This window comes from Asterias rubens, chromosome 13 (genome assembly GCF_902459465.1).
Source record: "Asterias rubens chromosome 13, eAstRub1.3, whole genome shotgun sequence".
Lineage (NCBI taxonomy): Eukaryota > Metazoa > Echinodermata > Asteroidea > Forcipulatida > Asteriidae > Asterias > Asterias rubens.
The window spans coordinates 15,201,169-15,215,819 of record NC_047074.1 but is presented as its reverse complement, the minus strand read 5'-3'; the positions used below and the strand labels follow the sequence as shown (position 1 = coordinate 15,215,819).

The window sequence follows — 14,651 nt, the reverse complement described above, 5'->3', positions numbered from 1 at the left end:
AAAGGAACCCGTTACCTTGGATCGGACGAGTTGGTCTATAAAAAGTGTTTGTAACCGTTTGTTATAAAATTCATAATATGGCTGGAAAGATGTTTTAAAAGTAGAGTACAGTGATCCACACAATTATTTGCCTCGAAATTGCGTGGGTTTCCTTTTACTTTGCCTACTAACACGATCGGCCTTTTATGGGAGTCAATTTGAATCCCATATGGCAGACCGTGCTAGTCGCGACGAGGTAAAAGGAAAAACCGTGCATTTTGTAAGCATGTTTGTGTGGATCATTGTATTCCTTTTTAAAACATCTTTCTACACGCATTTTATAACAAACGGTTACAAACGCTTTTCAAAGACCAACTCGTCGACCGATCCAAGGCAACGTGTTCCTTTAAGATTGCTGTAACATTCACCTGTTAATGCCATCGTGCGGTTTGTTTATCAAAATAATAATAATATTGTAAGGTATTTTCAGCTAATAAATCGAAGATCGTAGACTAGATGTTCCCTCTGTCTTTATCCGCAGGGGGGTTAAAAGACAGGTATTGGTTTTTTCATTGGTCAGGTAATACAATGATTTCATTGGACTATACGTGATGCGGTGACGTAAGCTGTCCATGGCCATTCTGTGTTTTGATTGGTCCGAGGTGGCAGCCGACACTTTTAGTCGTCATGTCTGCATGCAGCATAATGGTTTTGTAAACAAAGGTGATTACGACGGGAGTTGACGTAGGCTCAAGGCAGATTCTCATCTAGCGTAACTCACGAGCTCCGAAGTGTGACCGCATACCCATTACTATCCTCTGAATTGGGCAAGCTCGTATAGTGAAGTTCCACCAAAGATTAAAGTTGATACAAACCACTTGATCCTGGCGGATCCAATTATACCCTTTGATCTGCATAAAACAGCGAAAAAAATATGTACATAATAGACAATATAAGTCACTAGCAATTACTTTGGTATCAAGCTATGCAGCTAGCCCGTGCATTCCGACGTCACGTGTCAAGACTTGTAAATAACGCTAACCTCCATGGATAAACCGACTTAGAATAAAATGTATGTTTGACATTGCATTCCTTAAAAGCCTATCTTTGAAAACATGATTGTTTAGACCATGAAGCGAGGTTTCGGCAAGGGCCAAAACTTTTCATAATGTGTATCATTACCAATTATTTGAATATTATTTGATACAATCGTCCTCGTAGGAAAATACATCCACATAGGGAAACAATAATACACAATCTGATATTCAGAGCAGAAAACGTGTCGGAATGGCATTAATTTGAAGATTGGTAACCAAACGCATACCCTCCACCGTTACATGATGAAATCAACAACAATCGGGGTTGGTCTTTTGGTCAGGCAGGGGATGATGTTATAAATTATGTCCATTTATATTGCATTGATCCAAAATAAAAGTTACATACAGATTCTTAAAAAGATTACTTACGTGCATAAATGCCAACTGTACGCTGCCTCTACCAGATGTGTCAATGTCGCACCAAGCAATCTGACGTGTAAGCAAAACAATAACCACTCAGTTACTTTGCCAACATGATGCTCAAGGGTTTATTAAATTTAAAACAATCGGCCTACACTGTAAGTTGCGATTAAGATTATTTACAGCCATAACAAAAATAGTACGTAAAGTTGTCTATCCTGGGATGGGAATAAGTGTGGTATCCCACCATCAGAAAAGCGTACAATCTGATACTAATTAAGTAATAATAATTACCATAATATTGCTTGCTAACTATGAACGGTATCATTGGCTCACATGTCTTGGCAACATTGCTATTGCCAATCAATAGGATTTCGAACGTTGCGTTTTGTGTATCAAGGTGTACGGTAACAAAAGGCCTACTGAGTTTTGTTTTCTAAAAGGAAACGATGAATTTGACTCGGAGTTCAATTATACATACTGCAATCTCACAGAAGAGATAAAAGTTGACGGTCTTACTGCAACAATATCCTAGAGGCGAGACACCAGCATTTTCTTAAAACGTAAGTTTGATGTAGTTGTTCACTGTTGTATATAGGTCTAGAATAAACAATTTTGTTCTTACATGAAGTGACAGCCGTATTGTGAAGTATCGAGGACGAATTTAATTAAAGTTCCAATAGGTCCCATGAAGCTGTAGGGTAGTAAATGTGGACAGAAGACTGCACCCTGTGGTAGAAAGGGGGGGGGGGGGGGGGGGTGAATGAACTCGGAAGAACAACAACAACGTAAATGTGGACAGAAAACTGCACCCTTTGGTAGAAAAGGGGGGATATGTACTCGGACCAACAGTATATATTTTTTTTCTTCAGAGATTTACATCTGTCTAGCCTGATGTGAAAAACAATTACGCAGGATCCAGTTTTTTGTTAGCATTTGCACCGTAAACGAAAACCAAGCGGCATAATGCTTTACAGAAAATATTTCGGTTTGTAATGTGGTCAGCATAACATATTATTATTGTCACGGAAACAAAACTTTAAAAAGACATCAGAACAGTGAAGGCAACGGGGAAGAGAGAACCTAAAGTTCCCTTAACTCTATACAATTTCATATCGAAATAATTTGAGGATTCTTTTCTTTTGTTAATCTTTTCGTTAGTTGATTTTATGTTTCCCGAGCTCTATGGGCTCGGTAAATGACAGAAAGAGTGAACAATACAAACACAACTTGTTTCTGTGCAGTGTTTACTTACATAAGTGAAGACATACAGTCCCAGTATGACTAATATCATCCATGGCAAGCTTGGCAAAGTGAAGTAGTTATTACACGTTCCTTCCTGCATTGTCTCGATCAGTCACGAACTATAATATACGACGCAATTACAAAATATCATCGTCGTATATTATGCAAATAAATATAGGACGTTGTATATTGATTGTTGGTCTACGCAGCTACTGGTTTACGTGCTTGTTTGGTGGCTCGTTTGATTTTTCTATCTCCCGTTATTTAGAGTGTTTGGTTGACAAGTTTCCGTGTCTATATTCTTTGTAATTTTGTGAATTATTTTTAACATGATCTAAGTGTGAGTATAAACTAAAATCAAATGTATTTCGTTCGTGCACTAAACACATGTGTACATTAAATCAACGTACCTTACTTTGTTCTTGGTCCTCACACCACGTGCCTACACACTAAAGATTTAATTCTCTTATGGGAACTGACAAATCAAAAACGTATAACTTTGGGATAGCACCAGCTTAATACGATCTTTGCTCTTTTATTTATTATCTAGTCCGCATTGTGTTCTTTGTATGGGGGGATAATAGCTTGTTACAATGAATATCAGATTCTGTGGATACAATATTTTGTTCCGGGCCTCGACAGGCAAAGGTCGGGTCTTTGGACGTAATTAAACCATGATCGGTTGATATAGCTGCAAACTTAATACACAGTCAAGAACAGTTTAGTGACTTTCAAGAGGAATTTTTCGCTGTGATCTCGCGGTTTGAATGTAAACATACATGTAGGTCACATCGTCTGTATTAAAGGAACATAGCATAATTTTAAGAAAAACCCTCATCTAAGATCACACATTAAATGTAAATTTTACATAAAACTTACACGGACTAATTATGATGATAGTAGAAAACACCCCTTGAAATATTTCTGTCTGAAATGTCATTTGATGATTTAATAAAAAATTGAACTAATTTCTCATTTGGAGTTTATCGAGGGTTAAATCAGTTTTTTTTTTTGCATGTGTAATCGGTTTTCACAATGTTCTCATAACCCAGATGGCCGAACGATTTCAAACTTCTATGGTGGGTTTAAAAAAGTGCTTACATTGCCAGGAACTGTTTTGTTAGCAAAACAATAATTATGTAATGTTCGTATAAGGGTGTGGGTCTATCGATGCATTTTTACATTGAAGGTAGGCTATGTCTAGTTGGCACAATTTCCCCCTCTTTTTCTTCTTTCTTAGCCTTCAAGCACGGTGAACTGTGGATTGAAATCATAAATACATGGCTCAGCAAAATTCCATTTGACATCAACATAGGAATAAAAACTAATAAACCAGCTGGGCTTAGGTGGATATGTGACGTCATAGGTCAGGGTAGATTCTGGCACCCCTTGGACTGCCACCTCGAAACGACCGTTTTTGTAGGTGATGATAACTGGAACTCCAATGTAGTTTACGCCACTCTTAGACTGACCTGGTATCCACTGATTAGATGAGGATCCTATTTGGGGAAAGTCAGCTGTATCAGTTAACAGATCTGCATCAAAGTAATAAAAGTAATTACAAAACTCTTGAACGATGTCATACAATTATTTTGCTAGGCCTAACAATGTCCAACGAAAAGCTAAACTAAACAAATAATATCAAAATATGACATGTTTGTGAGTTAATCCGTTTATCTCTTCATGTGTCAACCAACGTTTTAATACACAGACGTTTGTAATTGTTATGTAGAAAGTAATCCAACTGAAGATAATGTAGCTACCGATTACGGTATCGATATGTTAGAGTGTACTTAATGTTATGAAAAGAATGGAAAAGAGTTGGACTACAAGAATCTCGACACTCCTGATTTTGACTTCAACAGGCTGGGATGGATTCTTTCAATTTGTAGTTACAATTTTTAAACTGACTTTAATCGGAGAAAGTATAAGATACAAGAGTGCTGAGATGCTTCTTGTTTATATTTGAGAGTCGGGTTTCAAGCATTATTACTTACGTATTACGTGCAAAGCTTCCTCGAAACCAGGACCAGTGGGGGGAAATATCACCCATACAAACTCATCACTGCTGACTGTGAATCTAAGTCGCACTGGTGACGTCATCGGTAGCTGAAGCTCCATCATGGTGCGGCCATCAACCCGATACGTGTTTAGACCACAGAGTGAAGATCCTTTTAATGTTGTACCTAAAACAAAAGGGAGTAAAAGACCTGATAAATCATACAATGAAAGGCCTGATAATTCAAACATTTTTTTGGAAAATAAACTACATCGTTGTGTAGGCTTAAGTCAGAATTTAAAATTTATTTTCCAACCTTTTCAGCACTGCAACGCTCAAAATTGGTCAAGATAGTATAAACAGACTGTTTTGCAAGGGTTTTTGCACTTAAAAAATGTTTTGGTAAAACTCTTACCTTTTTAGGACAAAGGTCATGGTTTTTAGCCTGGGTGAAACCCAATATTGACGAATTGTAAGAATTTACTCAGACCTGTGGATTTGTTTACCCAATACTTAGTAAAACAAGTGTTTACCCAAAAACACACATACATGTCAAACAATTAGTGTGTATAAACCTTTACCCCCAAAACAGAATAAAATGCAATATCAATAATGCAGCAATATATTTAAGCAACCTATCTTTTTAACCAAACAGTCATCATAAGTATTGCTTCAATAAACACATAGTTAACAATCCCTGCTAACATTATTCCCTTTTTTCAAGGGTAAAAATCATTACAAGCTTACTCTGTAAGAATGACTCTTTGCGACAGGTTGATCTGAAATTGAAGAATGCTCTTGTCTGTAAAGCCGACAAGTGTTCTCCATCAACTGCAGGGTTCATTGTAGAACACATTTCTCCATTCAGGGGCAGGACGTAGAAAATCATGACCAGAAGGGAAACAATATTACGCGAAATTTGCTTCATCATCGAATCCATGCTTGGTAGAAATAGCCAAAAAACCAAGAGATGGTGATTCTTCAAAACAACCTTAAGACGTGCTAGTGGTTTTTTGTTGTGGTGTGACACACAGTGCGATGCCAATGGGAGACTTTCCAACGCTAGGTGGCAGCAGACATACCGGGTAAATTTCCATTGTTTACGTAGTTCTGAGCATGCGCATAATTCTGAGAACAATGGATTTACCCGGTAAGTCTGCTGCCCTTTATCGTCCCAGAAAGTCTCCCATTGGTTTTACACAGCTCGAGAAATACGCATGCGCGAATACGCCCCGTTAAGAAGGTGCTAAAAACACTAAACATTATTTCAAGACATGCTGGATCCAGTTTCAGAAGGACCAAATTATTATTAACCGTCTAGTTAAACTTCCAGTCACTACCTTTTCAGAAACATTTGGTCACCATTGGTCCTATAATTGACTTCAGATACCTAAATAACTGGCTGTTGCTGAAATTTGTACTGACATTTTTATCACCGTCTAGTTGGTGATACGAATTTTCCGAATAATAACAATTATTGCAATTAAACTACTCAGCCGAGATAGGCCTTCGGAAAAATAAACGTTTTTTTTTTAATTGAACTGTTTATTTTCATCAACACGCTTTGTTACGGAATGACAAGGAAACCATAGAAACATGTCCAGTTATAGTTTTATGCCAAGCATGGGCGAGTGATGGTTGTATTGAGCCACTATTCTAACTTTCTTGGCGGTGGCGTCAAGGTTAGGCTCGGCATGAAGCTTGATTGAAAACCTCAAAACTACCAGCAGAAACGATTATTATGAGAGATAATGGTGCAGTGCGGCTGTTGCCAACCTAAACGATTAAATTATTTTAGCTATAAATACTCCGTTATAGGATGACAATGAAACCATTGAATAAAACTTCCGGCTCTGCCAAGGGAAGGTCGTGTTTTTAATGACCCACGATTATCGGCGGTATCGTCAAGGTTTACCTAATTTTGCAGGCTGCAAGCGTCACAATGATTTACCAGCAGAAACAATAACTGTGAGAGTTTGGAAGGCTACTGTGGGAAAGAGGTTGTTACGTTGATCCTGATCTCTGCACTAACAGAAGTAACAAAGTTATTGACAAAAGTGAGGCTTCAAATCAAGAACAAATTATTGGTCTTATTAAACAAGTTTCATTTTACGTTATAAAATAAATTATAAATTAAACAAAACCAAATAAACAATGGTTAGACGTCACTGCTAACATCATTCAATGCACAATCTAGTAGTGCTTTGAATCCATCATCAGCAGCAGCAAATATGCAGTCTTTGAACCTTAAAACTGTAACCCTAACCCTAACCATTTATGTATTATCTAAGAGTACATTGGTAAAGCACCTATACTGGATAACAGCAATTCTAAAATCCATTATTTTTTATTTTATTTATTTTACAAAATGGCATTTCAATTTGTAGCTGACAAGTTTGCGTTTATCGAAGGAAATCAAAAGTTCCTTGAAGGCAAAGTAAACCTTTAGGGTTTTTAATCGTTCGAATGTTTCACTCCTAATAGAAATGTGGATATATACAACAATTTAACAAACAATGTAAAATTTCATTTCAAAAAGGTGGTCGCGTATTTTAGGGTATGAGGTAGTGAAATTCATCTTCAGTATATTATAGGAGTTTCGTTTCGCCGAAGTGGCAAACATGAACAATTGCTTAAATATATATGGCACCCAATAAGAGTGATATCAAATAACAACAATAACAAATAAGTAATAAACGATGACACATCAGGGCAACTGTATTCATGTAATAAAACAAAACCTTACAATTCAGTCTGTTGATGACGTCATTAAGAAAGGACATTGCGTGACGTTATGACATAATAAATTGAACTTCAATATGTAAATAAGGGTACTTTTAGTGAAAAACAAACAAATTAACGAACAAACAAACAAACAAGCAAACAAACAAACAAACAAACAAACAAACAAACAAACAAACAAACAAACAAACAAACGAACGAACGAACGAACGAACGAACGAACGAACGAACGAACGTTGTGATAACATCACCATAATGGCTACAAACTTTCCTTCGGTCATTTGAAGACGTCATGAAGAAAGGGCAATGCATGACGTTATTATGTTGTTGCATGGCAAATAAAAACGTAGGTATGTGGCAGAGATTCTACCCCCCCCCCCCCCCCCGAAACGTGTACAAACTTCTTCTCACAGAGAGGTGAATTTCTCCAGCCCATGTTGATTTCCAATATAAATGCGGGACATAATCTCTGGGGGACAGTTCCCATGGCATCGGTTCAACATAAAAGAATATAAAATTCATTACGAAATATTTGATATAATTATTACAAAAGACAAAGGCTCTTTTAAACAATAAAAATACCCTTTTCTCTGTGTTTATAAAAGGAATGCACCGGAACTAAATGAACACGAACTAATTCAACCTACAACTCGACCCTGTCGGCATTAATTTTGCAAGATTAATTGTTCTAGTGCAAAACAAACTGATGCAATTACATTTTAAACTTCAGCTTGCAATACAGTTGACACACTGTTTACACCGAACAGCTGAGAAAACTGATTCGACCGAACAACTGACAAAACGAGTCTGACTTGTGGTCTTTAGTTCAAGCCGCTGAATGTCTGATGAGGACCATGCAAATAAAAGGCTAGTCTTTCTTGAGTTCCGTAGTCTCAATTCCAGCCTGAATCTCACTCTCCATCGGTTTATGCTGTATGAGTTCGTAGAGAGAGAAGCCTCCAAAGCATAGAGTGGACAATATCCACTTGACTCTACTAACGTTGTCAACGTTCTTCTGGCTGTAGAAAATGAGTTCAAAATAAACAGTTAATACGGTACAGATGAATTTCCAAAAATACGCCTTCAAGAAAATCGGTGAAAACTCACATTAAAAGTTGTTAATAATATTTTATTTGGAATTTTTGCAATAATCAAAACAAGCATTTGCCTTTCATCACACGATGTTGACGGTTTTTAGACAGATCTTATTTTCAGTCAGGGATGGTGCTTTTTTGGAGCTAATTGACACAAAAGTTTAGCACTGCAGGGCCAGAGTTGAACAGTACATTCCCTTGTGGGGTTCATTATTCCAATGTGCAAAAGACCACACCAGGCCACTCATCCCGTAAATTATAATTCTTGAACAATTTTACATTTTGTGTTTCATACGTATATGCTCCCATGCAATGTCCCTTTGTGGCCACCATAGTATTTGCTTTGGACCGGGGCAAGGTTTCTAATGATGTGACGATCAGTAAATAATAGCCGTCTTGCCCAAAGGGATTCACCTACCTGCACAAACGCCAACAATAAGCTGTTTCACATACATGGCAAGTTATTGCACCAACCAGGCTGAAATAAATAAAAACAAGTAATTTGTAATACCTTAAATAGTGCATAATAACTAGCTATAGAGAAGAGCTCATACCTTAATTACAGTCACAATATTGTGGGTTCAAATATTTATATTAAGCTAACCGCTCATTTCACAATGACTAATAATATTGTGCCGTCTAGTGAATCTGTTAAACTTCTTAATTTCTACAATTCATTAAATCAAGGAAAAACCTAATGCTTGTATGAGAGAGATTGGCATTCATGTGTTCTAAGCAAACAAATAAACAAAACAAAAACGAAACAAACAATCAAACAATCATTTTTAAACCGCTTTACTTGTCCGCCGTGGCCGGGGTGTCGCAGAGAATCTCGCCACCGGAGATTCTGTCCCCATACGGGAAACGAACGTGGGCTGAATAAGGATGTTTCAAAAGAGGGCGCTATCAGAGTTAGTTGGTAAACAGACCGCCGTATTGGGGGGGGGGGGGCACACGATCTTCGGGTGACAGAATTTCTAGCCAAACCGGCACGGGGCAAACCATAGCAGAGACGATCATAGGCATTGTAGATAGACTTACATGAATACGGCGTAAATACCCCTTCCAGTTTGTAACAAATATGTGCCTAGTTGCCCCAATGGGCCAGTATAAGGGACGATACTTCCAAAATGACTGGGGAAGAAGACTACTGTCTGTAAAACAGAAATAAGAGAAAGGAAAGGTTAATAGCCTAGCACTCAAATTAACAGATGCCCGAATGGCCTGGTATAAGATACGATACTTCCAAAATGACTGGGGAAGAAGACTACTGTCTGTAAAATAGAAATAAGAGAAAGGAAAGGTTAATAGCCTAGCACTCAAATTAACTGATGTCCCAATGGCCTGGTATAAGATACGATACTTCCAAAATTACTGGGGAAGAAGACTACTGTCTGTAAAACAGAAGTAAGAGAAAGGAAAGGTTAATAGCCTAGCACTCAAATTAATTGATGCCCCAAATGGCCTGGTATAAGATACGATACTTCCAAAATGACTGGGGAAGAAGACTACTATCTGTAAAACAGAAATAAGAGAAAGGAAAGGTTTTAATAGCCTAGCCTCAAATTAGAATTTTGCATCTTTTTGAGTGATTCTTCAACACGCAACATGACTGACCGGGCAAGGGGTATAGCCACATGGTACGATTTGTACTCATGTGCATAGCAGTGTGCCTGATTTCAGAAAAAAATACAATTTCTTTTTTTCAAATTATTGTCCAAATCTTTGGTGTTGGTTTATTTACATTTTATCGTGGCTACATAGCCAAATTGCTCTTTGCACTCATGTTCATAGCAGTGTGCCTGATTTTAGAAAAAGGCAGATTTTTTTCAAAGTCTTGGCCAAATCTTTGGTATTGGTTTATTTACATTCTATCATGGCTACTACTAGCCAAATTATTAAAACTGTGTTAAAAAGAGAAAAAGAAGTTAAACCAAAATATCTCTCTGCCCATAGACTAATCTTTAAACTTACCAATAGTGGAATAAACACAAGCCCGATGAGTAGCATCCACGCTATACCAGGGAATGCAAAGTATTGTCTCCTTGCGTGTTTCATAAATGTCTCCATTACAGATTTCGTGGGAAGATTTGACACCTTCAAATACACAAAGAACAGCAAAATATTGTTTAAACGCCGAATATTGTTTAAGGTGGTTTTCAAATAAAGCAATTTGGACTTGATTTGGTTTTTCTAAGCCTTTGTCGATACACTCTGAAGAAGGCCCAGTTTGATTTCTCCGTATAAACACACGAGACATGATGCACCCTTTTCACTTTAACAATCATTTTTTTATAAAGCATTATGTTTTCTCTATAAAGCTCACGTAAACGTCTGGTTTTTACTTGGCCTCTTGCTCGTGTGTATTTTTCTGTAAGTGGTATTTTTGTGAATTTGTTTGCTGCCTTGTTCAATTGAACCTGTCATTTTAAGTTGTTGGTCAGTTTTAGTATAATATTATTGTTTGAACAATAAAGATTGGATTGAAAAGCCAAAGTCTGTATTGTTTGTTCTTGTTAGTGCCTTTTCACTGTTAACCAGTATTGTTGCATAGCTCGTTATTTCTCTAGTGTCCCTGTTGCCGTATATGGCAGTTGTTATAGGCCGCCTGTTATGCGGCTATAATGTGTCCTGCCCAGCTCTATTTATTTCTCTAGTGTCCCTGTTGCCGTATATGGCAGTTGTTATAGGCCATACCTGTTATGCGGCTATAATGTGTCCTGCCCAGCTCTATTTATTTCTCTAGTGCCCCTGTTGCCGTATATATGGCAATTGTTATAGGCCATACCTGTTATGCGGCTATAATGTGTCCTGCCCAGCTCTATTTATTTTGTATAGTGCTCTTGTTCCCGTATATGGCAATTGTTATAGGCCATACCTGTTATGCGGCTATAATGTGTCCTGCCCAGCTCTATTTATTTCTCTAGTGCCCTTGTTCCCGTATATGGCAATTGTTATAGGCCATACCTGTTATGCGGCTATAATGTGTCCTGCCCAGCTCTATTTATTTCTCTAGTGCCCCTGTTGCCGTATATATGGCAATTGTTATAGGCCATACCTGTTATGCGGCTATAATGTGTCCTGCCCAGCTCTATTTATTTTGTATAGTGCTCTTGTTCCCGTATATGGCAATTGTTATAGGCCATACCTGTTATGCGGCTATAATGTGTCCTGCCCAGCTCTATTTATTTCTCTAGTGCCCCTGTTCCCGTATATGGCAATTGTTATAGGCCATACCTGTTATGCGGCTATAATGTGTCCTGCCCAGCTCTATTTATTATGTATAGTGCCCTTGTTCCCGTATATGGCAATTGTTATAGGCCATACCTGTTATGCGGCTATAATGTGTCCTGCCCAGCTCTATTTATTTCTCTAGTGCCCTTGTTCCCGTATATGGCAATTGTTATAGGCCATACCTGTTATGCGGCTATAATGTGTCCTGCCCAGCTCTATTTATTTCTCTAGTGCCCCTGTTGCCGTATATGGCAGTTGTTATAGGCCATACCTGTTATGCGGCTATAATGTGTCCTGCCCAGCTCTATTTATTTCTCTAGTGCCCCTGTTGCCGTATATGGCAATTGTTATAGGCCATACCTGTTATGCGGCTATAATGTGTCCTGCCCAGCTCTATTTATTTCTCTAGTGCCCTTGTTCCCGTATATGGCAATTGTTATAGGCCATACCTGTTATGCGGCTATAATGTGTCCTGCCCAGCTCTATTTATTATGTATAGTGCCCTTGTTCCCGTATATGGCAATTGTTATAGGCCATACCTGTTATGTGGCTATAATGTGTCCTGCCCAGCTCTATTTATTATGTATAGTGCCCTTGTTCCCGTATATGGCAATTGTTATAGGCCATACCTGTTATGCGGCTATAATGTGTCCTGCCCAGCTCTATTTATTTCTCTAGTGCCCCTGTTGCCGTATATGGCAATTGTTATAGGCCATACCTGTTATGCGGCTATAATGTGTCCTGCCCAGCTCTATTTATTTCTCTAGTGCCCCTGTTGCCGTATATGGCAGTTGTTATAGGCCATACCTGTTATGCGGCTATAATGTGTCCTGCCCAGCTCTATTTATTTCTCTAGTGCCCCTGTTGCCGTATATGGCAATTAATATAGGCCATACCTGTTATGCGGCTATAATGTGTCCTGCCCAGCTCTATTTATTTCTCTAGTGCCCCTGTTCCCGTATATGGCAATTAATATAGGCCATACCTGTTATGCGGCTATAATGTGTCCTGCCCAGCTCTATTTATTTTGTATAGTGCCCTTGTTCCCGTATATGGCAATTGTTATAGGCCATACCTGTTATGTGGCTATAATGTGTCCTGCCCAGCTCTATTTATTATGTATAGTGCCCTTGTTCCCGTATATGGCAATTGTTATAGGCCATACCTGTTATGCGGCTATAATGTGTCCTGCCCAGCTCTATTTATTTCTCTAGTGCCCCTGTTCCCGTATATGGCAATTGTTATAGGCCATACCTGTTATGCGGCTATAATGTGTCCTGCCCAGCTCTATTTATTTCTCTAGTGCCCCTGTTCCCGTATAATGGCAATTGTTATAGGCCATACCTGTTATGCGGCTATAATGTGTCCTGCCCAGCTCTATTTATTTCTCTAGTGCCCCTGTTCCCGTATATGGCAATTGTTATAGGCCATACCTGTTATGCGGCTATAATGTGTCCTGCCCAGCTCTATTTATTTCTCTAGTGCCCTTGTTCCCGTATATGGCAATTGTTATAGGCCATACCTGTTATGCGGCTATAATGTGTCCTGCCCAGCTCTATTTATTATGTATAGTGCCCTTGTTCCCGTATATGGCAATTGTTATAGGCCATACCTGTTATGCGGCTATAATGTGTCCTGCCCAGCTCTATTTATTTCTCTAGTGCCCCTGTTCCCGTATATGGCAATTGTTATAGGCCATACCTGTTATGCGGCTATAATGTGTCCTGCCCAGCTCTATTTATTTCTCTAGTGCCCCTGTTCCCGTATATGGCAATTGTTATAGGCCATACCTGTTATGCGGCTATAATGTGTCCTGCCCAGCTCTATTTATTTCTCTAGTGCCCCTGTTCCCGTATATGGCAATTGTTATAGGCCATACCTGTTATGCGGCTATAATGTGTCCTGCCCAGCTCTATTTATTTCTCTAGTGCCCTTGTTCCCGTATATGGCAATTGTTATAGGCCATACCTGTTATGCGGCTATAATGTGTCCTGCCCAGCTCTATTTATTTCTCTAGTGCCCCTGTTCCCGTATATGGCAATTGTTATAGGCCATACCTGTTATGCGGCTATAATGTGTCCTGCCCAGCTCTATTTATTTCTCTAGTGCCCCTGTTGCCGTATATGGCAGTTGTTATAGGCCATACCTGTTATGCGGCTATAATGTGTCCTGCCCAGCTCTATTTATTTCTCTAGTGCCCCTGTTCCCGTATATTATGGCAATTGTTATAGGCCATGGACCTGTTATGCGGCTATAATATGTCCTGCCCAGCTCTATTTTCTCTAGTAAACTGTTTCTCTGCCCCGAGCCTAATATAATATAATAGAGCTGCTCTGTAAGCAACAAATATTGCTTAACAATTACTTGCTTAGCATAAATAAGCAGAATACCAGTCACAAAATGTACCTGCAGCATTGTAATTTGGCTTGTAACCTTATTATTTTGGTGATTGTGCTTTATTCAGCTGAATCTGCCCCTGGTCTTACACTCTTCAAAAACCTTGAGTTGCCTAATAAAGGCATACATTATAAATAAACATAAGTCTTACCTTTTTAACGCAGAAAAGGACCTGAGAACAGCACCGATATTTCTTAAACGAGTTCAATCTATATGAAGACAAGGAATGTACAGTTGGTGTGATGAACAGCTCTGCGAAAGTTTTCTTTTTACATACGGGTGACTGATTCGAGAGGTTGGCAAACTATGTCAGAAACTAGTGTACTCTGACACTGCGCAGTGTCGTGGATTAAACTCGAAAGTTTGTTCGTAAAAGGTCCACCAAAAGATACACACAGTTATTATTCAGATAACATCAGTCTGATATAAAGGTCGAGTAGAACCACCAAAGAAATATTACGCAATCGCAATGAACAAATAAAAAATGTGCACAAATCACTGACA

At 38.6% G+C, this 14,651-nt stretch overlaps 1 protein-coding gene across 1 annotated transcript; it reads right to left on the bottom strand.

The window, feature by feature from the left end:
• Window positions 1-3,682: 3,682 nt before the first annotated feature.
• On the bottom strand, window positions 3,683-5,695 carry LOC117298981. Its single transcript, XM_033782383.1, has 3 exons — window positions 5,428-5,695; window positions 4,679-4,867; window positions 3,683-4,216 (listed from the first exon to the last, which is right to left on the bottom strand). The coding sequence occupies exons 1-3, from the start codon at window positions 5,618-5,620 to the stop codon at window positions 3,918-3,920; spliced, it is 681 nt and encodes a 226-aa protein (XP_033638274.1). The 5' UTR covers window positions 5,621-5,695; the 3' UTR covers window positions 3,683-3,917.
• Between the last annotated feature and the right edge of the window lie 8,956 nt (window positions 5,696-14,651).